Source organism: Porites lutea, chromosome 5 (genome assembly GCF_958299795.1).
Source record: "Porites lutea chromosome 5, jaPorLute2.1, whole genome shotgun sequence".
In the NCBI taxonomy this organism is placed as follows: domain Eukaryota; kingdom Metazoa; phylum Cnidaria; class Anthozoa; order Scleractinia; family Poritidae; genus Porites; species Porites lutea.
Window position 1 is genome coordinate 22,793,059 of NC_133205.1, and position 27,802 is coordinate 22,820,860.

Genomic DNA, 27,802 nt, shown 5'->3' on the forward strand with positions numbered 1-27,802 from the left:
GAAGTAAAGAAAGCGATAAAAAGTACTCTCCACTATCTGAACGCCTGGAACAGGCTAATTTGGTTGGCGTTGTACCCCCGTCGATAACCAGTATCACCGGGTGCTCAGTGTTAATGTTTTAAAAAGGAAATGCGTAGCTTCGGTATTTTGTTACAGAGGCATATTGTTTTCACCTGTCATGTGAAAAGTCAAGTATTGTTTTTCGCGGGCTTGTCATAATATAAGACCCAGATTTTTCCACTCAGTGCTCAGTAGCTCATTCAGAGACTACAGAAGCATCGATCTGGATGATATCAGGCGAAATGAAGCTATTGTTAGCTTGCGTTTTTGTTGGCAGTGTGCTGGCCGGTAAGACCAATCCCTGTCTTTCATTTTTTTTTCTTCAGAAATGTATTTAATCGGTACTTGCCATTGTTTTACTGCAAAGACTTCCAGGTCTTTTAAAATAGCTATAACCAATGTTGACGGTGCGCGGTAGTGACATTTTGCTCAGCAAGTAAATTTTCTTTTTTTCTTTTGTTTTTTGCGGAGAAAACAAGTTAAAAGCTAATTCCAAGGTGTAAATTGTTGTCACCTTGAAAAAAGATTAAATGTTTGGCAAAAATTTTCCGCTTCGTTCCCAACGTCAGTGGTGTTCAATTTCTGCGTTATGCAAAGTTTGGACTGCACAGGGAAGAGCCATTTTCTCACTATGTGTTCTAGAAACTATTAACTTAATAGCACTTTCCCTTGATGTTCCAAATGAAAATGATTTTCTTTGCAGTTCCTGTCAGGAGAAACTCTGAGGAGAACTGCGAGACAGGTACGAAAAATAGTTGTGACCTTTTTCCTGGGGGGGGGGGGGACTCCGCATATGAAAAGGGTGGGGATGCTCGTCGTCTCGCTTAGGGGTGTAAATTTCGGTTGTTGGTCTCACTTAGGGTGTTCTGGGCAAAACGCCATCATATTTTGCAGTGAAGATTTCGTTTAGGATTGAACGCGAAATGAAATAAAAATATATTTATTGTCTGTGTTTTAACATGGTCTCTTTTAGGGGCCAAAAACAGCTTTGGGCACGCCCAGATGGGTCTCCTTTAGGGGTTTAATTAAAAATTTCCGACGAGCTTCCCCACCCCTTTCATATGCGGATTCTCCCCCGGGCTTTTTTAACCACCCATCGATTTTGTTTTCCCTGTAGAACTCAGTTTTCTTTAACCTGGTTTACCTGCACACGATCATTTCTCTGCGAGGCAGTTAGAAAGGTTTTTAATAGAAAATGGATGAGCTGAAATATTCTGTAAAAAAACGTCATTAATTGCTCTTGCACCTCTGATTTTTAAGAAGGGTAAAAAAGGGTTTTGATTCCATTCTTGCTATCGTGCTGTCCGAAGGGCAAGTTTTAAATACCAAAGGCATTTTTCAGTGGAATAACAGTTTGAGAGGTAACTTTGCGAAAACCTCCAGCAAAAGCAGGCAAATCGTATTTTCAAAGATCCTCTATCACTCGGTTTTCGTTACAATTGCGGTTTATCTCTCAATCTCCCTTTTTGTTCCAAAAAAGCTTTGCTCATTGTCTACCATAACCACACTCCATTTCTATTGTTCTACTAAAGAGTGTTCGATTACAAGGATAAAAATCTTTACCCGGTTGCAAAGCGATAGTCGATTCAAACATGCGATGTAACTTTTTAAATCCTTTACCGGTTGAAAATGGAGAAGAGCCCCTTTCCGTTAGGAATTTTTTCGCGATCACCTCGAAAGCTTGGACTTCCGAGGTTAGTAAAGGCCATCCTATTCCCGACCCCCTACATTGAATGCTATGTAGTACGCACGTGAACACCTCTTATCACCCATGCGTTCGTGCATGCTACCATTATCAATTAATACCTCCCTCATTCACTTGATCATCTCTTTAATGAAAAAGGACTTTGTTAATTGAGATTTCCGGTCCTTTTGTTGCGGATAAAGCTGGTTTTACCTTGCTCGCTGGATGACAATGCAGAACAAGGTTCGTGTGGTTCACGTGAAAAATTCAGTGTGCTATTACAGGTGGTAAACGGATTTGAGATATTAGTGGATAAAAAGCAGATCTATATTTTCATTTCAGTTGAAATGCTATCCTTTGGTATTCAAGGTCACTAAAAGGCTTGCAAATCTTTGAGCCCTCGACGTTTACTTCCATTTTCTCAAAATAGATCAAACGTTAATCTCAAAATAAAGCTTCGATGTGTTTGCTATTCGTTTCTTTTCTCTTCCGAGCATCCATAAGCGATCTGGCTTTGATTATGTGTTGCGGCGTAAAGATTCGTCTACAGTTTAAAACAAGCGAACTAAAAAATAAAAAACCCTTTACGAAAAAAAACTAATCGTTTTGGGGGAGTGTTGGGGGAGGGGCAACCTTTTGAAAACACCGCGAAACCTTCGTTTGACGTCCGTTATTCTATAAAGTCAAGGTCATCCGGCTTATCGTGTAAAACAACACGATTAAAAACACAATCCACATCCGGCTGCATTTTACCAAGAACAACGAAGTCATCTAGCACGGATAAATGGCAGCTGCGCTCTTGGATAAAAGGCGGAATATGTTTATCCCCCAAAGAAAAACATTCGTGGATAGGCGGTGCATTTTGGTCCTTGTGCGCGGCCTTCATCCTTGACTTGAGGGAAGGGGGACCTGCGTCCCATTTTCATTCTTTCTAAAATTTTGGTTCATTTTCGTTGCTTTTATGATACTTTTGAAGAGGAAATGGAGAGGGCAAGGAGGTCGGGTACTCCGATCCCTTATATAAGCCATGCCGGCAACAGCGTTTACTAATAATAGCCTGTCCAAAGCCCTCTCACTCTCCCACTTCGAGAGGTCAAAACTAGGCAGATCAATCTCAACTCACTGATATGCACAAGTTATACATCAGATAGAACAACGGGCCACTTCTGTGGAGAACATGGGAAGCCAGTTTTCCGTGTGAGTTTGAAATTTGAGTTGTGTTTCAAAACTTAAAAAACTGGTTACGCACTACTGGCTACTTGCAGGAGCCTTTAACCCTGCTACCAGCCGGAATCGCGTCCAGATTCTTTGGTTTTCCACTCTTCGGTTGTCAGGCCTCCCTCGGAATATATTCAAGAAAATGTTTACGTGTCTTGTGTTTAACCTTTAGTTTGAACGTCTTAACTGCAAAAAGAACTATTACCTTATTATAGGAAATTAACGCTTCATGGAATTTACGCGAAGTTCAATAATTCGCGCTAATTTTAGTCGCGTTAATTTCTGTAAACGTTAATTTCATCGACGTTAATTAAGCATAGCGTTAATTTCCGCGACCTCAATTTCCATGTTTTTGACCCCAAATTCTCAATAAATTCTGACGTACTTGACACCTAAGAAAAATGACTATTTTATTAGGTTGGAGATCCTCCAGAAACAGTGAAATTGTTAAGAACTTGAAGTGGCCAGATTTCTTCGCTTAACGTTTAAGGGAAGAATCACGAACAAAGTTTCCGTTTCGGGTTTTACCGGTTTAATCTTCGTTCCTGTTGTCTTAGACGTCGCGTTAATTCCCTTCACTTTAAAATGTTTCCCTCTCTTTCGCGTTAATTTTCTTTTATTGAAAGTCGTTTTCCACTAAATTCGCGTTAATTTAAGTTGCGTTAATTTCCAATACCTTACTTTCATAGAGCGTTAATTTCCTATAACCAGGTACATGGGATATTGAGAATCTTTTCATTTTTTATTGTCATCTTATCCCAATGTCATGCAACAACTTGGTTAACCAGGTGTTTTCTCCGAACTAGAATTTCCCTAAGAAGATCATTTCAGTAATTCTCATTACCTTTCCTCTTTATTATGTCTTGATATTGTTGGGAGAAAACTGATGCTGGTCACTCTTGGACTAACTGAAAGGGTTAAAGCTTTTACCGCTAGACCACATTATGGAGAGATTATGTGTCATTTTAAACTTTTCGGAATGTGTGATGTGCTTCCATTCAAACGCAGGCGCCCCAAGCTCGATTTAGAAGACAATAGGCGATAAAAACCAGTAACAACATTTGTGAGGTGTGTTGTTACAAAGTCGTTCAACGGGAGGATTGTATGCTTATATGCTTCTGATGCATATGTATGAGCTTGCAAACATATGTGAGGTGTTTTGTTACACAGTCAGGTCGAAGATTACAAAGGTTATACGGATGGCGACTGATTTAATCAGTGATTTAATTAAAAAAAAACCGCTAATTTTTGAATAAAAGTTAACTTACCTTCTTTCGGTGTTGTATTTCTCATCTTTTATTTCACATCTTTTAAACAATCTAGACGCTCTGGCTTGCTCTGTTTCTTCACCTTTACGTCATTTTTTTTCCTTTCCAGGCCAGACGCGGTTTTTTCCTAACACCAGGTACATCTATCGTTATGTTGCTACCAGCCTGACTGGCGTAACTGGGACAACCAATGAGACCACTGGTCTTAGGATCGAGGCTAAATGTGAGATCGAGGCCTCTTATTCGTGCCAGCGTATACTCAGGGTTTGTATGTTTTCAGCTTTGTTAGTTTAGTCTTTAATGTTACCCTTTATATGCCCATAAACACGTTTAAGCTAACTTGTAGCTGACGTTATCTCGCTTTTTTATTGATTAAATTAAAGTACTTGAATCAGGCGCGCCTCTTTGAGACCCTAATAAACCACAAGTAAACGGCATTTCTTGTTGCCTGAGAGCCTTCATCCCCGTATAGTCCACTATAGGACATATCCTGACGCGGCCATATGAAGCTTTCTTGCAGTCATTTCAGATCTGAAATAACAAATAAGGTTTAACTTAGTTAAGCATGATCTAGATATTTTCAAAACATTGACAGTGACCCGAAGCTAGGAACATTTGACGCAGCTTGTGAAATGTACGTTCCTTTATAACTTGAGCTAAGAATTGTTGTATAATAATTAATAATTTTTTCTTTGGTGCCTTAGCATATAGTTTTCTTTGTCATAGACTATGCTGTGAGGTTTGCACGAAAACGTAAGAAAATACCGCAGTCGATAAAGTCTGTTTTATACTAGCATGGCTGATTGAAGCCATTATTTGATCCGTCATTTGTTACTGGCGCAATGGTCCGATATAATCACGCATCATTTCACCTTGAAGTCCTTGAAGAGCTGGAATATAAAACATGAGAAGATAATTTCGTAATAAGTTTTGACAGCTGCATCATATCCTTTCACAGGTATCTGAGGTGAAATTATTGGAGGCTACACCTGGTAATGAGACCAAATTTCAGCCATCTCCAAACCAGGAGAGCTTCAAGAAGGATGTGGAGGCAAACAGTTTGTTGTTTACGGAAAACAACCGCCGCTTCGAGGTCGTAGGGCCACATATCTCCGAGCCTCTGTACGTAACAAACATCAAACGTGGCATTTTAAGTGCTCTTCAGCTGCAGTCCGTAGAGGAACAGCAAAAAGTTTTCACAGAGGTACTTGATCATTTTCTTGTGAACACATGTCATTGCTAGAATTTTTCATCAGAATCGTAGCCAGTGGCCAAGGAATATGGTAAGGCAACTTGATGCGCGCAAAGGCGCTTGGGAAGGAGCCTCCCTTTCCTCCACTAATCACAGCGCGAATACAGAGAAGCGACTGGGTACGAGTCTGATTTTGCATGCTGAAGGCAGTAGAATGCCCAGTACCTAGGGGAACGCACTTCTCTAGGTGTACCTACTACTAAGAAAGGATTTTTTAACGGTGCCCTCCATTTGTCAGAACCTACCTGCCAGACCATTCCCGTCGTAATAAGAATTTCACTTTCAATCAAAATTATTCGGCCATATCAGTCAAATCCTAAGTAGTATGCACGAAGGAGACGATTTTTCATCAAAAACTCGTGGAAAAGGCCTATTTCATCGTCAAAATGACTGGTCCAGCCATGGTTCGACTGGCCAGTTCTGACTGTTGGAAACCCCCCTAAAAAATCCGCAAGGATTCCCGTCTGGCTGTCTTCCATATAAGTGGTCGCACTGTCGGGTTTTTTCCAAATAAGCAAAGGTGGAAACAAAGGGATTGTCAAATGCCAGCAAAGTCTTCTTAGGACTTCATGTGCAGTGACCTGTAGCCCGTTAACCCGTCAGGTTTTTCAAGTCAGTTAGGCTCAAACCTTTTTTACAGTGCGACTACTCAAAGCGGGGTACTTGGAAGAAGATTATCCAATAACGGTTTTTGAAAACAAAAGATTCTCAAGTTGTTTTGCGAACGGACCAATAACGCACATGGATGCTGTCCTGTGAGGTCATGTAAGTTCAAAGGGTTTTAAAGTTTTTAACGGTTACATGGTTGAACCTTGAATGTTATTGGTTCGTTTCAAAAGAAAACTTGAGAATCTTTTGTTTTCAAAACCCGTTGTGATTGGATAATCTTCTTCCAGGTGCCCCAGTTGGAGTAGGCGCACTGTAAAGAGGTCTAGTGTGATAACTTATTTCACTGAGTACTGGTAACCATGCGTTTGTTCCATTTGCACTGATAAGTAGGCAAATAAACGAGCCCTGTTTTGTCTCTCAGGTTGATGTATCCGGTAACTGCTCAACTGAATTGAAGATTATCAGGGAATCTGACGAGGGAGACAAAGAAATCCTCAAGATCAAGAATCTATCTCAATGCACCAACCGAACGCACAACATCACCAAGCTCAACCCAGTCCCTTACAACGTGAACTCAGTAAGTACTCAGTCCCCTTTATAATTATCCCTTCAATCTCCAACTCATTTTAACCCTTTAACATATGTACGAAAGGACCCTCCTTGGGTAAACTCTCTCTCCAGTTCCCTGGTTTGGCCCCTGAACTGTTTCAGTGCTTTTTACTTGAAGTGGTTGTTGTGACTTTATTTTTTGCGGAAGCCTGCATTAAATCTACTGTTTTTTTAACTGTTAAATCCCAGTTTTTGTAACCTGTGGGGCGTTAAGGAATTTTACTAGGTGTGATTCTCTTCAACTGACCTTCAACATGGATCAAAACGTGCAATTCTGAAGATTAGCCTTTCATCTAAGCGGTGTAAAGTTATATCAATTGGCTTGAATATGGGACTCACTTACGTGAACAGTAGCTATACAAATTTCCCGGACTCAAGAAAGTTTTTACATGAAAATAGAGGTCAAGCCCCACATGACTGATTTGGTAAACCAACATGGCCACCTTTTCACTGTTTTGTGTACACCAATATGGCTATCGTGACGTCATGTAAAAGCTTTCTACATACAAACACCTTGACGGTGACGGGTCTAGTGTTTGAAACTTGCCGAGCCTCTTGTTTTTCATTTCTCTGTGTCTGAAGATCAGATAAGAGTACAAAGCTAAGAGTAAATAGCTCTACTAATTCTTTGTTTTAGAAAGCAAAAGTTGATGACTTGTTTCTAATTAAGCACTCCCACTTTCGTTTTTTAGACCATTCAAGGTCCCCTTAACTCGACCAGCTTCTGCCGTTACATTGTAAACTCCCACGTAAAGACCGTAGAATGTAATGAAATTCATCTCCTGAGACCTTTCAGCTATAAGGATGCTGGTGTCATGACTAATGTCACGTAAGTGTTTATTGTGACGCTTTAAATTCGCGTAGCATTACAGTTGTTAGTGAGATGGCTTGATTATCCCTGTTTCATCAGTGCTACACGTTAGCACATTGGAACTTCAGATATATCACTGTAACTAGGGTACGTTTATAACTGGGTTTAGAAATGTGGTCCGTTATGCGGGGATTCGTTATATAAAATATCATCCTCAGTTTGTTGCGTTTCATCGGGAGCTGGCGTAACAACGATTGTTACGCAAGCATACTTAGTGTAACGCTTTTCAAATCCTTCTTTCTTTATTTTTATTTCATTTTATTTGCCACACAATAATAGAAATTGCAAATAATATAGGAAAAGTAGAAAAAAAAGTAGCGAGGAGACCCAACAGAAACTGTAGGAGCTTTTGAGAGGTTAGGCCTCCTCGAACTACGGGCTGAAGAAAAGATGGCGAAGAGATGGAAAGATTTATGAACGGTTTTCATATTTACTTAATAATTTAATCTTCAGTATTTTCTTAAGAGGAAAGGGATTGAGAGTTGCAAACATGTTCTAATTTCATTACTGATACTGCCTTGATATTCAATGACTGTACAGTTTAGCAATGTATCTATTTGATAATGGTAAATGTAATTGCAGGATGAATTTGACGTTAGAAGATGAAGAGTGGAACTCGAATTTTTTCTCGAGCCCCGACTGGACCGGTAGGAATAAAACTATTAGTCTTATAGTAACAATAACCCATTCACCCGCCTGTAAGGTGCGAATCCACGTCCTTTTTGAAGCGCTTGTTGCGTCATGAGTTTTAACGTCACAGAGAACTTTGATATCAAACTTTGCAGGGGTTAAGAGATTTTTCACCCGAAATAACACAGCTCAGTCAAATAGCTCGGAGAAAAACACACACGCACACACACCCAAGACGTGTAAAGTTGACTCGACACATCCAACACATTTCTTGTTCCAGAACCCACGTGCACTAGATTTCGTATAATCCTACGATTCTGAAAGTTTTCCAACACCTTTTTTTACCAAAGGGAAGCCTAGTAAATGCCCAACAAAGGATAAAAGCGAAATCAATAAACCCAACTATATAGACCGCGAAGTGCTCGACTTATAAACAGCGTTTTGGGTCCTGATGGTGACAAGAAAACGTCTCGACTACATTGTAGCTTCAAAGGTAAAATTTCCAGGAGCTAATGGGCTTTTCGAACCAGTTCAGGTCTTTGACCTTATCTTTATTCAACAGAGCATCGGAAGTCATGCCTCTTATACGAGCAAAGCGTCCGGAAAGACGAGGTATCCGAAATAGTTAACGAGAATTCTCAGCACGCAAAAGCTTTGCTCGAAGAGTTGGTCACGGTCCTTCCCATCAACGAAAGCAAACCTATCACTGCAATCAAGTTCACCAACCTTGTTTTCGCGATCCGGAAACTGGATAGGAGTGCGCTGAGGGACATGTGGACTACATTTTACAACTGCGATGACCTTGAAACAGTTCTCACAGACAAGCAGTGCAAGAAAGCCCAGTAAGTTTCTGTGTGATCCTAAAAGACACCAGTCTGCGTGGAAGGCGCAAAAAGGGGGACAGAGAGGGGAGAATTCCCTCGCCATTTTGTCCTTTTCTGCACTACCCCATTCAACGCCTGCCACGCACAAAATGAAATAAGCACGGGTGACGGAGAGATCTATAGTTTGCTCGAGAACGTTTAGGTTTAAACTTGCTTTTACTCTTTCACTGCCAATCTTAACATATTCCAATAGGCCAATCATATGATTGCATAATGTTTTTTGCCTTAGAGCTATTTATTTCCATTGCAATAACTAAACGTTTTTGGGTAAGTCTAGGTGGAATATTATCGCCCTGGTGAGTGTATCCTTAGCGTTTTGATGGCTTTAAGGTGGTGGTCACTGCGCAAAGAATAGTGACGATTGCGTTAGTTATATCAGTTTTTAAATGTGACACTGCCTTTGCCATATTTATTCATGTGCTGTACGGCGTGTTGTAGACCCAAGAAAAAAGGGAAAAAAGAAACAATTTTATCAGGATATGCCTGTCAGGAAATGAAATAAAGTCACTGCATGTCTTCCCTTATTTCAGGTCGTACGTGATTGACGCTATCACTCAATGCGGGACTGTGCAGTGTATGCAATATGTTATCGAGGCAATCCGGGACTATGATCAAGTACAACCTGAAGACGTGACCGCCTTATTGTCTGGCATGAGTGCAGTCCGCAAACCATCGCCGATGCTCTTCATCGAAGTTTTAGTAAGTTTGTACTTCAGTGTTCATAGTAGTTTCTTCTTTCACAGCCTCTTTCCCTCGTCCATAGACGGACTGGAAAACCACATTCGGATCAACTAAGAAAAACTGTAATTAAAACGATGTATTACTTGAAAGTAAACACTTTCCCTAGAGTGCCTTTTTCTTAAACCTCAAATTTTATATCATAAAATACAGAAGAGTTGCGGTTAGTTCTTGCCCAGTCCCTGCACGGGTGACAGGCCGAGCTAATTTAGCCAAGGGACTAAGCAAGGTTAGTTCCACGTTTTACTTGCTGGCGAAGAGGTTTAATTTGATAAGTCACTTCACATGTCAAAAGTTGGAGCTACATTACTTGTCTTTACGATTGTTTGTCGAATTGAAAAAGTAAAATTTTTTTCCTTTCACTTTTAAAAAAGTCCCTCGCATAGCTTCATTCAGTTGTAAATGAATTTCGAATGCTTAACACTACATTGACTTTGATGGCATGTCTGTTTAGGATCTGCTGGAACAAAAGAAGGATTTGCCCAAGACTATGTTGCTGTCTCTGGGTACCATGATTAGAAAGTTTTGCGATCAGGAGCCACAGAAATGCACAAGTAAATCTGTAAGTTTTGGTAAAGTGAATGTAAATTAAAATTTAAAGTTCGTTTTCTTTAGTATTTTCTTTTACTGAAGACTGTATAGGAGATCATTCTGAGAACAGATAAAGAACTATCAGAAGGCTGACGAAAGTTGTACGAAGCGTGCGTGAAAGAGCCTGCCGAATTGTCATTTCCAAATTTTATGCACGGAAGCTTAGAAACTTAGCTTTACCCTATTAAGCAAGTACAATAATAATCTACCCATCCAAACTGACTACCGAATGACGTATAAAAAGCTTTTTACACTATATTTCGTTTTGACAATTTCACAAAGGCGTCGACAATTTCGCAAAAATAACTTTGATTCACCATTTTGCGAATTTCTTCTTAGGACACTGAGGTCATGGATGCAGTAGACTTTCTTGAGAAGCAACTCCCAAAACACTGCGATGCTACTCCTGATACGGTTGATGACCTCATTATAAGCCTTAAGGCTATCGGCAACGCTGGGCGCATGAGATCCAAACCAGTCAAGCTTGTGGAATGCTCACAGGGTGCTAATTATCTCAATGTTTCCGTGGTTGCTATAGAAACCATCCGACGCCTCCCCTTCTGCGCGGTAACGCAGAAAATTTTGAGGAGAGAGGTGTTTGGTGATTACAGAAAGGACCCAGAGATTCGGCTGCAGGCGTACCTGGCCTTGATGATGCATCCCTCTGAGCTTATAGTGAAGTATGTAGCAGAGGTGCTGGACGAAGAAGTCAACACTCAAGTTGGCGCTTTTGTGTTCTCCCATCTCAAGCAGATGAACGAGTCTGTTGAGCCTACGTGCGGAAAAAGGTAGGCGCATAGCACCACTAAACAAATAGAACAAAAATGTCCATTATCGCCACTCTTAAGGATCAGAAAGTGAAGTCAAAGTGTTCAACGCTCAAGCAGAACTCTAAGTCTTAGGCCACTGGTTTCACTGTAGAGTCTTTGTGGCCACTCAAATCCAGGAATGCGTCCTTTTTGCCAGCTGAAACACTCCGTTAAGAGAACATGAAAGGTGTTTTGCTTTGGTGAGGAAGCCCTCCTTAGTTGACTTTAAATAAATCCTGAAAACGAGAGAAAGACAGCTTTTTCCTGACCCATGCTCCGTGATAAAGGAGAAAACTATTAATGTGGAAGGTCTGCGTTTCATTTAGGGTCAAAAACGTAAAGTTTGAACTTTCGTGGTCTTTTCCATAATTAATCTTTCCTACTTCCCCCCCTTTCTTTCCTTTAGACTTGGTGAAATGATCAAGAGCGCTTTGAAGGAGCGTAAAACTCCTCTTCGTGAATTCAACATCACATCATTCAAGTCCCGTTTTATACAAAGGAGTTATTTAAATGGTACGTTTCTGGAACACTGGAAAATATGTTTTTAGACTCATTTTGTCTTTTGTTTTACTCTTTGAGTGCGGAAAGAAAGAAATTGTTTTTGTTACGGTAGTAATGTTATATCTCATAGTCGAACCTTCGCATACTTACGACGTCCGCACTCGACCACATCACGTTTGCGACACATTTTTATCGTGTACATGTACGTTAAGTAAGAACTTGTTCTATGGCTCAATCATCAATGACAGCTCGAGTGCACTCGCGTGCGGAGTCACGTGCTACACACACACCTATGCTCCTTGCATCTACCGGGGATGCTCACAGATCCCGCTTTCCTTTGTTAACCATTCTATTACTTTTTTAACGTTTTCTTGCTGCTCTATGACCTATTGCCGTGTATTTGTAATCCCGTCCTTACTCTTCTACAGAGGAAAGCAATCTTGGATTCAGTACGGAAAGCCACGTCTTCTATCACCCCGAAAGCCTCTTACCCCGAAGCGCAGAACTGAACGTTACTCTTGACTTGTGGGGTGGAGCCTTTCCTGTTGTGGAGACCAGTACGCGGCTTGAAGGACTAGAGATCATCTGGGAAAAACTATTTGGACATAAAGGGTACTTTCCCGATAACCACATCCGGGGACTTGTGCGAACACCGGAGGAACAGGAAAACGTAATTAAGAACTTGGAAAAGAGGAGTACAGACAACGTCCTTGATTTTGAATCCCTAGATAATAAGGTGAGAGTCAACCGTTCCCAAGGTCCTCTCCTACTCGTCCCCAGGGGACGAGTAGGAGAGGGCCCTGGAAACGAGGTAGTCGGGTGAGAATCATAAGTTTTAATGTTGCCGTATTGATGTATTATTTGGCAACTAAGATTCGGCTGTAGTTGCGCAAGGAAGCGAAACACAAACAAGGGATGGTGCTCACAATAGCTTTTATTAACTGGGTGATGGTGGTGTCCGTACACAGGCATCAAAGATTCTACCTTGAACAACTTTGTAACACGTCCGACGGCAATGAGCAGCGCGTTAGTTTTCAGTTAAATGTTTATACTGTTGTATTCAAAAGACCACTTTCTTCTTTGGACAAATCTAAATAGTGTTATCGATATTTGTTAAGTCACGCTTACGTATTTTGTCCCCAAGGCCAAAAAACCCTAACAAATTGAACCAAATAGAGAGAAAAAGAAAAGTGAACTACATTTTGCACTTCAGCAAATCTTACAAGCAGTGATATTTTGCGTAATGTACAGGTTAATCTGCGGACCATGACTCCAAGCGCTCTGCTGTCCATGAAACTCTTTGGTGGCGAACTCAATCTATTCACTTTGAAAGACCTTCAATGGCTTGAGGAGGATGATATACCGCTGGCCGATATTATTGATTTACTAAGAACCCTTTCTCGAGGAATCGACAAAACCTACACGAAGAGCGTTTTGTTTTTGGAGGAAAGTTATGTCGTTCCAACTGGCCTTGGAATACCGCTAAACCTTAGTCTCAATGGCACAGTTGTCAGCAGCATGCACGTGCAGGGTAAAGCTGATTTCTTGAATATGTTTTGGGGAAAGAAGAGTGCAGTTGTCAAGGGAACCATTAAACCAAGGTAATGCCTGAAGAAATGCCTCATTGATCTACGTGTGCTGTGCAGTTGCTTTCTCGACGCCTTTCCTCGAAATTACCTTTTTGTAAATGTGAGAAATAACTGAATTACCATCGCTTTTTAAGGAGAGGAAGATATAATGTTTTCTTTTTTTGGGGGGGGGGGGGGTGTTCACTTAGGACTTGTCCTGGCAAACAAATACCTATCAAGTAAAAAGTTTCAACAATTAATGGCACGTAAGAAAGGCAGAGGACAAGTAGAGGTATATTGTTTTCTGTTTGTTTCTCTCTTTAGCGCTGCCATCGTACTTTCTGGTAAGCTTACTTTGGATGCTTTCCACTGCTCTTCTGGTGTACTGCTGAATGAGTCCATCTCCACCTCGACCGAGATGCAAGGCAATGTGACTTACAATGAGAAAGATGGACTAAAGTCACATATCAATGTCACTGAAAAACCACAAGAAATCTTAAACATCACGTAAGATTAAACTACGGTTTTACCTAAATGAAGTAACATCATTTCTAATATTGTGTTTTATTCGCCGGAGATTCGTTTTGTTTCCTGTTTTTCCTTTTTGTTTCTTTTTTAATTATTAAAATTTTACTGATGCCCTGATGTAAGAGTCAAATTGTGTACTTGTTTACTGTCATAAAATGTACTGTATACAATGTCATTTCTTACTTATCCAAAAAAGTGTCATTTAACAGGACATGGAGGAGATATAATTATATACACAGTATCCGTACAATTCAGCTAGCTAATGATAACACTTGTGGACATTTGTCACGGTGTCTGGTTTGTCTTGGGCATTGCAGACATTCTTTTATCAAAAGTTGACGACGGTCATTCTTCAGCTGCGTAACTATTTATACGTTAACCACAAGGTATTCTTAATTTTGTTGCAGAACTGCTCTTTTCCATCACATTGATGACGTTAAAACCCCAATTCTTGGTGTTGAACATCGCAACACGGTATGTGCTTGCAACTTTACATTTTCACGTTTGTATCAGTTTTAAATCACTTGTATTGTTCAAGATAACTATATGTTTCTGTGTAGTCAACCGGTTTGTTGCTTTGTTTTTAGACGCTCATATTATTAAAACCTCTCATGCCAGTTTGCCAGTTTGGCAGTCAGCTTAGCTGCTAGAGATAAAGTGTAGAACCAGAGTTGACTTGCTCGCTTGCGACTTTCCGTGCTTATGTTGGCTTGGGGGAAGCCAACGTTATCACATGAAAACCTGTCTATACAGTTATTGAGATTAGTCAGTTGTAATTTCTGTGATTTTCGTTTTCCTCCCACACCCTCTAAAATCTCTTTCGTTCAAAATACCATTTACTTTTTACCACCCAAAAACATTGCCAAAATAATAATGATCACTTTGCTTTTCTTTCTCTCCTAAGACTGGCATATGCACCACAGACGTCTTCAATAGCACCAGACTTTTTGGTCTGAACCTCTGCTCGAACATCTCTATTCCAGTGGCTTGGTACAACAAAACTACTCCGTTTTTCCCACTCACCGGCCCTGCGAACTTCTCCATTTACCTTAACAAAACAGACCCATTGCTGACCCACTTCAAACTTGAATTCAACAACACCAAACTGGACGAATACACGAACAAGACGATCCTCGCAATCAGCACTCCTGGAGCATCCTTCGAGCGCAAATACTACTGCAACGTCACCGTTAACCGAACGGAACAGCAGCATCGTTTCAACATCAGCGTAGGAACCCACCAAGAAAACGCGACCTCGATCGACTTCATCCGAGTACCCATTTCCCAGGCTGTGAACATCACTGTGAATGTGACTAGCAATTTGACCGCGTTCTACTTCCACCGCAAGTGTCACCTTACTCACAAGATCAAGTATGGTCTTGCGCTTAACGTGACTCTTTTCAACCGATCTCTTTGCCATTCTTTCTTCGTTCAGAATGACACTCATTTGTGGCACTTGGAGACCAATACCACTGTAAGAAATACTACAGACAATGCAACCATTTCTGCTTTATACCTCAACACCACCCTCAACCTCAATGGTAACATGACAGGGAACGTAACTCTAAACGTTACGTATCGCCCATTGAACCTGACGCTGTTTCTACGTGGGCTGCATAACATGACAGCCCAGAGCACTAATGTGACTTGGAACGTGAGTTGCCCAGTCTGGAGCACACCGATCCTGAACAACAACATGACCATCAACGTCACCTACGTGAACACCACCAACGAGTACAGGACCCATGTCAACGTTTCTAGCAATGGCACTCAGGTGTTGTCCTGCTACAAGGCGTATATAAACTCCACGGAGAGGAACCTCACGGTTTATTACTGCAACGTCACCGTGCTTAACAAGACGTCTTCGCTGAATGTGACTGTAACAAATGCTACAGGCGGCATCAGGGTTTGCCATTTAAATGTCACGCACCAGAACAGATCCATCACTTTGAACACTACCTGGATGTACAACGAGCTGTTTAGAAATGTGAGCTTGAACATAACTTATTTGAACCACTCCATCGTCCTGTCTGGCTCTTTAAAGAACAGCACCCTCGAGAAAGGGATCTGCTTGAACAGCACTTACTATAATGGCACACAATCGAACTTTACTATCTTGGCTACTTGCTTAAGCTTCGTTAACACAACGGAACAGAAGTCGTTGATTTTTAATGTAACCAGCCTGAATACAACTGCTACAGTGAACATTACGTGGTTTGAAAATTCCACTGCTAGAGGAATACTGGTCAACTGCACCTATCTCAACCAAACGGTATTCAATCTCACTGCCACTTACTCTAACTCCACCACGACCAAGAATCTGCACTTTAATTTCTCCATGGGCAATTGGACTGCGGAACTGAATCACACTTTCTTTACAACTGAACTGCTTCATGAGGTCGATCAAATCCGCAGTATTAACATCACGCACCGTGTCAGAAACGGCACGCGCGTTGTTGTTAACAACACTTTTACTTTCACTTTCTTTAACACCACAGCCAAAAAGGACATCGTGTTTAATTTCACCTTCTCGAACCGAACCTTCGGAGCCCAGTTGTCATTGGTGAACAAGACCACTGCAGAATTACTACACCACATTATCAACATCTCTTTGTACACACCTAACAGAACAATCAGCTGGGTCGGTGTCTTGCAGAATTCAAGCAAGGTGTTCAACCTCACGTCTCTCGTCAACCTCACATCCGAGAGTGTTTTGAATCACACCATCGTTTGGAACAGGGAACTTCGCCACGTCAATGTCTCTATCGACATCCTTCCGAACGTGACTGTCAGCTTTAACTGCTCAGGCACCTTTAACTCAAGCATTAATGTTTCGGCTAATGTCACTGTCTACAACCATACGCTTCTGTGGCAAGGATTTGCCAGCAACTCGAGCGTTGTCTCCAACTTGACAATGTGGAACCGAACCATCGAGTTTGTTACAAGGACCTGCAACGTTTCCCATAGTGCGTTCTTCAATCTTAGCACGTGGCACCACTTCAACAAAACTGCATTCAATGGATCGATCAGTTTCTACATCAACGCCACAGAGAAGATTTCGTACTTCAATGTCTCGGCACAGAACGTAACGTATTCTTGGAAAATGTTCTCCCATAACGAAACGCACGTTAATAACACCATTTACAGGATTAATGGATCTGAGATTTACACGGAGTGGAGTAGAGCGACCTTGGGAGACTCCTTCATCCACGACGTGCTCAATATGACATCGGTGAGAAGTTCCTGGCAGGCTTTAAACAATGTCACCTTCAATATTCCCACCAAACTGGCAAATATCACATTAAATATGACATTGGATGGAGTAAACATGACGACGTTTCGAACCTACTTTAAGTACGTGTTAAAGAACATCACACAAGAGCTGCTAGTGTGGAACTACACCACAGAGAATATCACAGAGAACTTCTTCAACCTCACAAGACATCTTCTAAACGTCACATCCCGCAGCATACCAAATGTTACTGCCGATCACTACAGGTATTTCCACAATGACAGCAACAAACTCAACTGCGCTCTCTTCTACAATAACCTGGCATACGCAACCTTCAGTATTCAGAATAGCGATGTCAGCTTGGCAAACATTACGGAAGAGCTGATCATCATCTTGCAGAACTTTACTGATCATGTTAATACCACAGCCGTCCTCGGGAATATCACGAACTTGGTAAGGAACGTGTCTTGGTACGACCAAACCTTCGAAACCTATATTTACAATCTAACCATTTTTGGAAGAAACATCACTCAGAACTTTACCGCCTGGTTGAACTGGACCGTTAGCGAGCTTGGAAATTTGACAATCGCCAACAGAACCGTCAATTGCTATCTGAGAGATTACCTGCCTGTCGTTCACAATCTAACCATCGAGTTACTAAACGGTACTGTCAATTTCACAGACACCCTATTAAACGTTAGCTTGGTTTTCAGAAATTTCACTCACAATGTCACGGAGTACTTGCTCAATGTAACACACCCTATGCTGTATAATATCACCCGGCAAATACTCGTGAATATTACTGGCTATGTGAACAGTTCTTCTTTCCTCGGCGGAGTCGTGTATCCAGTCTGGCAGAATTTCACAGATATGTTTAACATTAGCGTGTTCAACTTCACCTACGAACTTCTCCACAACTTGACCATCTGTAATACATCGTTGGAGTGGCTCCTTCCTGCCCTTCATTACCCAGTCAATATCAGCCTGTCGATACATAACTATACAGCTAATACGACTTTGTTTGCTGCCATCGAGGGTCTCTTGAACAAAACCCTAGAACTTTACAACATCACTGTGCGTACGACAGCTTGTCGTGTGAACAGAAGCCATGAATTACTCGTTAATGTGACTGACTTTGTTCTCTTGGTCCTTAATGATACTGTGAACGTCCTTAATGTTACGGTTAATAAGACAACGCAGGAAATCATTGAGCTTTACATTAACCGCACTTATAATATGACCCATCAGCTCTTCAACATGACTTTGCAGTTGCTGACTTCAACAAACTTCAGCAAACCGCTGAATGAGACATGGGAAATGCTGAACCTTACAACACATTTTAGCAACTGGACTCACTGGTAAGATAAACCATATAAACACGTACATAATACCTAAAAATTGGTCATTCATTTCGGGAAGGTTTTAAAATTGATATACTCAACGTTAAATTTTAAACCGCCAGGTAAGCATAGCTAACAACATCAGGTCTTTGACCTGAGTATTTCTCAAACTACTTGAGAGAATGCTTAGTTGCTTTTTTCGAAATATTCTGAGAAACCCAATGTTGTTGGAAGAAATTGTTATGGTGAGCATAGGTCCATACACAGAGGAAAATCTACCAATGGCCTTTTTATTTTTGTACTGCTTCAAAATTAAACAATTTTTTTTTGAAAATATAACATTCACATTTCTTTTTTTTCTTCTTCTTTTAGTATGCCATGGATGCGCCCTGCCCTCAAGAAGTGGAACTCGACCATGTTCGAAATAGTCAGCATCATGCGAAACCACAGCTGGCAAAACTACACGAGGCACTATTTCCCTCTGTTGGTGAATTATACGACTAGGCCAATAACGATGAATATTTACCTGATGGCTTGGTTCCTCAGGAACTTCCCAACCAATACCACTGTCACCAATGAAACGATGATCAGCACTTTAACATATCCTCTCTTCTTGCGACTAAACTATACTCAGTTTTTCCTGAATGTCACCAATGCCTACATGAACCTTACGGCCAAGACCCTGAATTTCACAAGGAACATGACGGAATTATTCTTGAACAGGTAATGGAGAAAGCCTTTAAAATAGACAAAGTGGCAAAAAACCGGGGAAAAGCAGGAGTAACGGCCGTTATATTTTTAACAATGTTCTAAACATTTGGAAGAAGGGTTTACTAGAGTCAAGCACTTCTGAGTGGTACACGTATTGTGCCAATCGGTCAGCCTTAATGATCAGGGGAAGATAAGGTTAAGGTTTGCTTCCAATGATAATCATTGCAGTGTTAGTTAAGTGTTCGTAGAAAGTGTTTCTGAAGAGGACCAAGTTTGACTTAAGTTCAGGTGTACTGTTCGAGCAAGTGCTTTACTCACCTTACGAGCCTCATGGACCAAACGTTTTGACTTGACATACATAACAAACTTATAATATCTTTTACATATTGAGTGATGGGAGGGGACTGTAGAAATATGGTAGCTTTATTTCAAAGTTGGGTAGATGTGGGAGAGGTTACTTAAGTAAACGCTAGTCTTTCTGAAGGGTTGTGATCTCGGACAAAATAATCGTGACAATTTTCGTAATGTTGTTGCTTCTTTCTCTCATAACAGCACGTCTAACCTGACCGTCGTAACCTTCAACACGACCATGAACTGGACACTGTCAATCTACAACTGGACTCTTACTGTAGTCAACACAACAGCCAGCTTTGTCAACGGCTCGTTGGTAAATGAGACGATCTGTCACTATGCTCATCTTCCCGAGTTCATCTATTTCAATATGATGAATTTCTCGTGTAACATCACTGATCATATCTTGAACTACACCATGTGCTGGGTCAACCAGACAATCCGCGAGTATGTCAATAGGACCATTTCTCCGGTGCTTAGCACATTGAGGACCTTGAAAGCGATTAGTGAATTGAAGCCGGAAGATATGGTGGAGTTGCTTCAGCCACAAAGTAGGTCACAGAGCAAAATTAAGTCCGAATAAGCGCAAATGTAACGACGGCGCTTGCAATCTCACTCCTTTCTTCTAGGAATAGTGTGACAACCGAGATACAAATTGCCGCCCAGAACTCCAACATCTACATTCCCGGTCAGAATTTTTGAAACGCTTGCGAGGTTTTCCTCCCCTTCCCTTTCAATGTTGATTTGGAAGACGTTTACGCCCAAGCAAACGTGTGAAACCAACACTAAGGAAGGCGGAGGGAAGAAACGACTAAGTATATGTTGTGTTTTCCGGAACTGCTTCAACAAATTATGACCGGGATTGTATGTCACTCTTCTTGTTTGTTGTATGTTTAAGTAGGTTAAAATTTGAAAATAATATACTTTATACTGTTTCCTTAAAAAAACGCTAGGTAACGAAAAACACTTACCTCAATACTATCAACCAATGCAAACGTAAATACACCCTTACAAACAATTTTTAGTATCAAGGCGAGCCTTTTTGACTACAAAAAAGATAAGGGATCTCAAATGGCTGTGCATAGCTAATAATGCAATTACATGTAGCTAGCTACTCACCGACTCTTGTCCGGACACCTATGTCAAAGTTTAAGTTTCATCAAAACTTAGCCACAAGGTTTTGTCTAAGCTGAATTACAATGGTGTAGTCTTGAAGTAATCAGTCATCCGCCACCTCTTCCTAATATATTTGTTTCCTTCCAGATGTGACCGGTATGACATTTGGTCGCCACCACGTTTACACTTTTGACAAACGGTACTTCCGTTTCCCTGGCATCAAGACATCCCAATGCCAGTTCTTGGTGGCACGTGACTTCAAGGACGGAAACTTCACTATCTTAACATCCTCGGATTCGATCACCGTCATCACTCGTGATGCTGTTGTACGAATTTACCGAGACGGCCTGGTTAAGTCTCAAGGAATTGTGGAAGAGAAGGACAGGAGAATGCTACATGCAATGGTGTACGACGAGCTGCCCATACAGTTCGAGAATACTACCATCGTCAGAGATGGGCCATATATCAACCTGACCAACGACCTCGGCTTCTCTCTTGAATGTGATATGGAGCACTTCCTTTGCAGTTATAATGTCTCTGGTTTCTATCACAACAGGACTGCTGGTAAGGTCTTCGCAAAATCTAGATCGATATGCCTATCAGTTATCAGAGAAAGTTATTCAGTATGTATTGACTCAGTGTAAGGACAAGATAGCTGGATGTCGCATTATTTCCATTTTGCGCAAAAACAGAACAAGGCCGATATTTAGCCATCGTGACCATTCAAGGGTTGTCAATCAGAGAACAATTATATGGCCACAAGAAATTTTTTCGTGTTGGAACAAAGCAACAATTCCTGAGGGGCCCAAGACAGGCTCATGCTGCCTATTCCACTGGCCAGTCAGGTCAGTCGGAACACAAAATTCGCTTTATCTTGCCCCCTCGCGAGGCCAGGCGTATAAAAATGTACATAGTAAAAATCTGTAGAAGTCACTTACCTTAGCAGTATTTGTCACCCAGAAACTCTGGCAGTCATAATGCCAAGACAAAAATGTGCAGCGTGTAGCTAAGAATCAGCGTGTTCTCTTTAGGCATTCTGGGAACCAACAATGGTGAACCAAGCGATGACTGGCTTTCACCCAGTGGAAAGAACCGAACTAGCGTTGCAGTTTTTGTCAACTCGTGGCATGTTGCAGGAGGCGAGGAATGCAAAATGGAGAACAGTGTAGAAGCACAAATGCGGCCTTGCGAGAGGAAGACAAATCGCTGCAGTGAGCTTTTCAAGAATGAAAGTTCGCCTCTGAGCGAGTGTTTCTCCAAGGTATACTGTTTTCCTCTCCTTCTTTTTTTCATATTCTTTTCTTTGCCCCCTTTTCGTTAACATACAGTTATTTTGCAAAATTCCGAATCCGGAAGGCATGCATTGCTGCACTGGCTTTTTTCGTGCGGTTCTCCTCAATACATCAAAATATTTTAACTGGACTAAGAGGGTTACCTCCCAATGCCACCTTAACGTTCCTAGTCTCACCTTGTCTCCTCTCCATTGCTTAGGTGAACCCACTTGACTTCAACGACGCATGCGTTGCAGATTACACTGACTGCGGTGTTAAAGACCCAGAGAAGACTATCCACTGCAACGTAACTGCAGCATACATCCGGGAATGCAAGCGTCATGGAATCGAGATTACCATGCCCGATGAGTGTTGTGAGTTCCATTAGGTTTTTCTTTTTATATGAAGGTTGCATTTTTTGGCTTCACATTCACAAGACAATCAAACCTTCATTATTCCTTAACAGGGCCGAAAATTAGAACCATGTCTAAGATATAGGAAAGTCAAATAAATATCATTATCAAATATCATTTCCGTTTTCACTTCGAGTTAAATGTATACTTTCAATGTGTTAAATTTGAACTTTCAACCAGTGGAACCTCCCTTTGTGAGCATATACGAAATTTATCGTAGTACTATGTAGGACTACAATCCTGTTCATGTAATCCGATTACCCTTCTACAAACGCTTGTAAGATTATTTTAGCTAAGACCGATGGCCACTTTCTAAGAATCAGTTTACAGATAACGCGTCAATATCATTATGCCTTAAATAATGTTTTTCTTTCGGAAATTTACGAAGTTTCCAAGAGTTCAATACTAATACTGTTTTAAAGCAATAAAAAATTCTGGTAACTTGTGCGATCGGGTAGAAGCATTTCGTATTAAATATGTTTTATTGTTTGTTTGTTTGAAAAAGTTGTAAAGTTGTACTAAACCCATTACCTTAGTAGAAAATCCAATTATTGGATTTCTCCTTTTTGTAATCCACAGCATCATGTGATGTCAATGGACGAGTGTTCAAGAAGAACTCTACCTGGAAGCTAGAGCCATCTAGTGATGTAGATGTCGTTTTAGTTAGCAGCGAAGGTCCCGGCATGAAGCACGTGGTCCATCGCCTACCAATTTTGGTCGATCATCTCGACAGTTTCATGAAGAATCACAAGATAAGCCCGCGGTTTGGCCTGGTCGGATTTAGCGGTAAAGCCCCTGTGCATAGGCCCGGTCATGTCCACACTGTGAAAGGAAAATTCTTCTCTGACGCCAAGGACTTCAAGGATAGTGTCATCATGAACATGCAGTTTGCTAAGAGGTGCGAATGTTTTGCTGAGCTTATAGAGTGTTTTCACATGACGTCACGGCGGCCATATTGGTGTCCCAAAACAATGAAACGGCGGCCATGTTGGTGTCCCAACCAATCCTCTGGGAGTTCAACTCTTTTCTAATGCAAACGCTTTCTGTTGTTCCAATAAATTTGCATAGATGCTGGCCACGTGAGTGAAAACACTCTATACATAGATCCATCATACTTCAGGCTACATTGAGTCTTTTTCTAGCGTGAAGAGGCCTTTTACCTTCCTTTGAGGAAAATAAGCTTAGGGACTGAATTTGCTGCCGGAAATATCGATAGAAAGGTCAATACGTTCCGAGTAAGCGACCATCACAGCTACCGAGATGTTTATTTCAGGTTTCTGAGGCCTAGAATAGAACAACCAATCAGAAGGTGACTATGAAATTTCCCGCGTTAAGAAACACCGCACGCGGCAAGTACCGCGTATTCAAACTTAACTTTGATCGCCCTTACCAAGAAGCGTGTTGTCAAAGGACATCACTCCCTACGACAACATGGCGAGCCAACCCTTATGATAATTCGTCATTCAAATAAATCTTCTGTGAAGCAAAGACTTACCGTTATTGCCAGCTTTATATGATTTAATAACAGGATGTTTAGTTAACAGGCTTGTTGTAATTGTTATTAGCGACAAAAAATTCCCAGACAGTGATGGTTTCTTGGGTTTGATGAAAGCATCTGAGTATCCATTCAGACCCGGCGCCACAAAGCTTATTATCATGGTTACGAACAGCCCCCGTTTTAACCACAGCAGCCTTACCAACTTTACAGTATCCGAGGCTCTGAAGAGCATTAGCGCCAAACTTGTTGTCATTGGTGATTTCGGGTGAGTAGCATCTAACATTTGAATAAGGGTATTTTTTCATCTTGTTTTTCAAAGTATCCCAACAGATGACCCCGTAATTTCACAAATTAAGCTTTTGTGACTTCATTACTTCTTTTCTGTATGGCCAGGCTGTTCGGTCCCACCGTAACATTTAACATTTAAAAACCATTTTACTCCTAACAGTAGCCAATGAAAAATTCAAGAATGTTCCTAATATCTTTTAAAATTTGCCAAAGAAGTTTCATTTGAATGGTAACACCATAGGATTTTGTCCGCAGATTTAAAACTTAGAGCGACAAATCATCCCGTCCTAACTTGTTCTGGGATAGTGATGGTTAAGCCTTTAATTCCCTAGAGTGACCAACGTCAATGACAATACATCATCAAGCCAATGGAGAAAAAAGTGTGACGTCACAGATATGAGAATTTGGGAATTATGAGATTCGTGGGGGTTCAATGATGTTTGCGGACGGGTGCAGTCACCAAATGACGTAATACAAATATCCAAAACCACAAAACAATGGCTAACCAGGCAAAGAATGCCTCATTATCAATTTGTCATTGTGGTGTTGAGATAATAGCAGTGATATACTCTGATGACTCTAAACAAATCCATTTGTAAGGAGTCATCTCAGCGTAAAGGTGTTAGCAACCCGCCCACTTGCAGAAAAAAATGGCCATTCCGCTAGGCCCATCGCACCAAAACACCCGGATTCACCCGGATCCTACTTATGAGAAGACTCCTGGGTTCAAACCTTTCACAGCACCAAAACAGTCATAATTAAAATGTGGTTTGTTGACTTATGATGTACCCGTGGAAGGGTTGCGGGGGGGGGGGGGGGTGGGGGGGGGGGGGGAGATGCAAGTAGATAAAGTAAGATTGGTAATTCCCATTGGTAATTCTCATGGGGTTCTTGTCTTCAAGGCAAGAACGACTGCGAGAACGATACTTTCCCAATACCAAGTCAAGTGCACGCGCGAACCAACGCCATTTTGGCGGGAAAATGTGGTAGCCGTCGTCATTCTACTACGAGTTTTATTGTCGTGGTGGACGTCGTGGTGGCGAAAACAGACAAAACAAGTTGTCAAATGGCAGAAATTTTATCATTTAGCTATCGGAAGAGGGCTTAACCTCCTTCAACGGAAGTAAGCGTGCTAAGTTTGGTGGTGAAAAAATGTACAATGAAGCTTTCTGGGGTGTTTGTTCTAGAGAACAGGCGAGAAAACTTAAAATTAAATGTCGTCCTCGTAGTCGTCCGCGTTCTCGAATTTAAAACTCTCTTATGTTACCAGTGTTAACCCTTCAGGTCCCAGGAGTGTCCAACATCAATTTTCTCCTAACAACATCAGCAGATCAACAAGAGTAAAGGTTATGAGAATTACTACATTGATGACCAAAGGGAGAATACTTTGATCTTAAACAAAATTCTCTTAACTATTCTTAAAAGAAATATATGGAGATCGGTCTGGGGAATTTGTATTTGGATCTTGGGGCTTAAAGGGTTAACTTCGTCTTTCACCATTGGAAGAAATTGTAGCTATTGATAACGACTTTTCAAGTCTTAGTGCTTGTGTTTTTGTGGTTGTGGGTCTGTTTTGTGTTTGAGTTGTTTTGTTTGTTTGAAAAAGAAGGGGTAAAAGTGAACTTATGACTTGAGCGAAACTATGTGAACTTGATATGAATATCATGGCAGATGGTACTGCTGAGGACCTGTGACGACATTCAAAGTGGTTGCCAACGTTGCCGTCATCATGGATTTCATTGAAAACTTAGATTTTATGCAAATAAAAACATTGCTTTGAAGAGCAAACCGCTAGGAATTCAAGCCAAAACGCAGTGGGGGTTGGGGGGCGTTGATTTCACTCACACCTTTTCCTCTGTATAATAGCGGGAACATGAATTTCTGCGTCGAGGGTGGACACGATTATCAGCCGCTGTTCGGAAAGTGCGCCAAGGCCAGACTCAATAAAACGGCCGAAGTCGAGCCCTGTAGAAGGTTAACAAGTTATTTCCAACTTTCTGGATTATTTGTAATTACTCAATCATTTTTTTCATCTTCTATTTATCTTCCAGCTACAAAAAAGCAGTTGCAGTGGACGCCTTGAACATGCTGTACCTCAAGAAAGGCGAGTACAAGGCCACCAAATGGTCAGATAAGTTGCCTAAGAACGACGAGTATGTGGAAGTCGTCAAACAGACGCAGGGCGTCACCGTGAATTTGAAATGGCTTGAGAAGCTTCCAAGCCGACTAGAGCAGCACAGAACGGAAGCCAGGAAGGAGGAAGCAGTGTTTAAGAGCATTCGAAATCAGATCGACAAGGATATAACTCACTGCAAAGAGTGCAGTTGTATTGCTGATGAGGTCGGCAAAGGAAGGACAATCTGCAAGACAGTGCTGTCTTGCCAGTTTTAGAAGCAAGTAAGAGAGGTTTTTTTTAATCGTAACCTTTGTAGTTGTTAGTTTCGTTGGTTGGGTCATGTAAAGAAAACTTCGTGCCTATTCCGGTATACACCTTTTGGTCTTTGACAACAGACATTTGAGAATCTCTCCGAGTGCTTGCTCCTTCTCTCCTCTTTCAACGGATCGATGTCCTTTAACGACATCCTGTAATCGTCTCGCACCCAAGACTGGCCAATGTGAAAATTCAGCAAAACATTTCATTGTTCAAAGTAGTGGAAACCAAATGATGGCCACATCGAGTAGGAATGTGTGTCAAGTGACTCGAAATTTCAACCAGATTACGCGTTTAAAAGTCACTGGCCCAGAGTGTTCTTAACAGGTATTTGATAGGGCTCTTCTGGGTCAAATTATGCGCAAATGGCTTCGAGATCGGCTAAACGTCACATCTTGGGTCCACAGGATGAACTGGCACAATGAGACTGATTGAGCAAATATTTCTAATTTACAGTGCGAGTTGGGTGTTATAGACGGGTTATCTTCAGTTGTTTCTAAACAATTCGAGGGTCGCATTTTTTTACGTTTGTAGCATTTAAAAGAGTAGTTTTAATACTCCTTTCTAACCTTTCGTTTGTTTTTATTTGTTTTAGGCATACGTTGTTCACCCGGTTTCAACCTGACCTCTGCCTACGCATAACCAATGCTGATTAATAGTCAATAGAAGGTGTATCGTTTAGTTAGAGCGGGACACAATAGCCATATTTCCTTCGAAAAATTTTTATACTTTGTTACTGTTGTTGTTGTTGTTGTTGCTTTTAGATTTGTCTATTTCTTTCCGCTACATTGCAGCATCTGCTACTATAAACTTTTTGGCGTTGAGGCTTTCCTTGCTTACCATCATCTGCTTCAAATAGTTACGTTAGAACAAAAAGTTAGGTTTCTGCCACGTTTTGTTCTTGTTAAGCTGCCCTTGTTTGCGCTATTTACTGAAAACAATTTACGGAATTTTGCATGCGCTATTGCTTGTTGAACTATTCACATTATTATTATTATTATTTTTATTTTTTTTTTTCTATTCACATTATTGAAGTATTATTTTGAAGCTAAAAGAATCTACTGGTGTCTTCCTTTGAACCTGGATTAACACATGCTTTAATTGCGGATGTGAGTTACTAGAGTTGTTTTAAACTCTGCGAGAAAAAGAGGAAGTTCCAACCGGACACTTTGCCGGGCTGATATAAGTATAGAGAGGGATCGAGCTGTTCAATGTGATCTTAGATGGGGTTATTCATTTTGTTAGAGGTATAACATTAAACTTACTTGAGGCATTCACCTTTGGTTGTCAGTAACTCTTTTGGGTTGAATTTCAGTCTGAGTGGTGGTTGG

At 41.1% G+C, this 27,802-nt stretch overlaps 1 protein-coding gene across 1 annotated transcript; it reads left to right on the top strand.

Annotated features, from left to right (window-relative positions):
• The first annotated feature begins 249 nt into the window (after positions 1–249).
• LOC140937665 (uncharacterized) lies at positions 250–27,748 on the top strand. Its single transcript, XM_073387224.1, has 26 exons — positions 250–348; positions 764–802; positions 4,340–4,494; positions 5,189–5,434; positions 6,513–6,668; positions 7,393–7,529; positions 8,154–8,218; positions 8,764–9,043; positions 9,616–9,784; positions 10,278–10,385; positions 10,754–11,202; positions 11,630–11,736; positions 12,153–12,460; positions 12,976–13,325; positions 13,617–13,799; positions 14,228–14,294; positions 14,725–18,410; positions 18,765–19,115; positions 19,656–20,005; positions 20,718–21,134; positions 21,602–21,831; positions 22,062–22,215; positions 22,834–23,152; positions 23,820–24,017; positions 26,092–26,437; positions 27,067–27,748. The coding sequence occupies exons 1-25, from the start codon at positions 288–290 to the stop codon at positions 26,429–26,431; spliced, it is 8,925 nt and encodes a 2,974-aa protein (XP_073243325.1). The 5' UTR covers positions 250–287; the 3' UTR covers positions 26,432–26,437; positions 27,067–27,748.
• Positions 27,749–27,802: the final 54 nt, after the last annotated feature.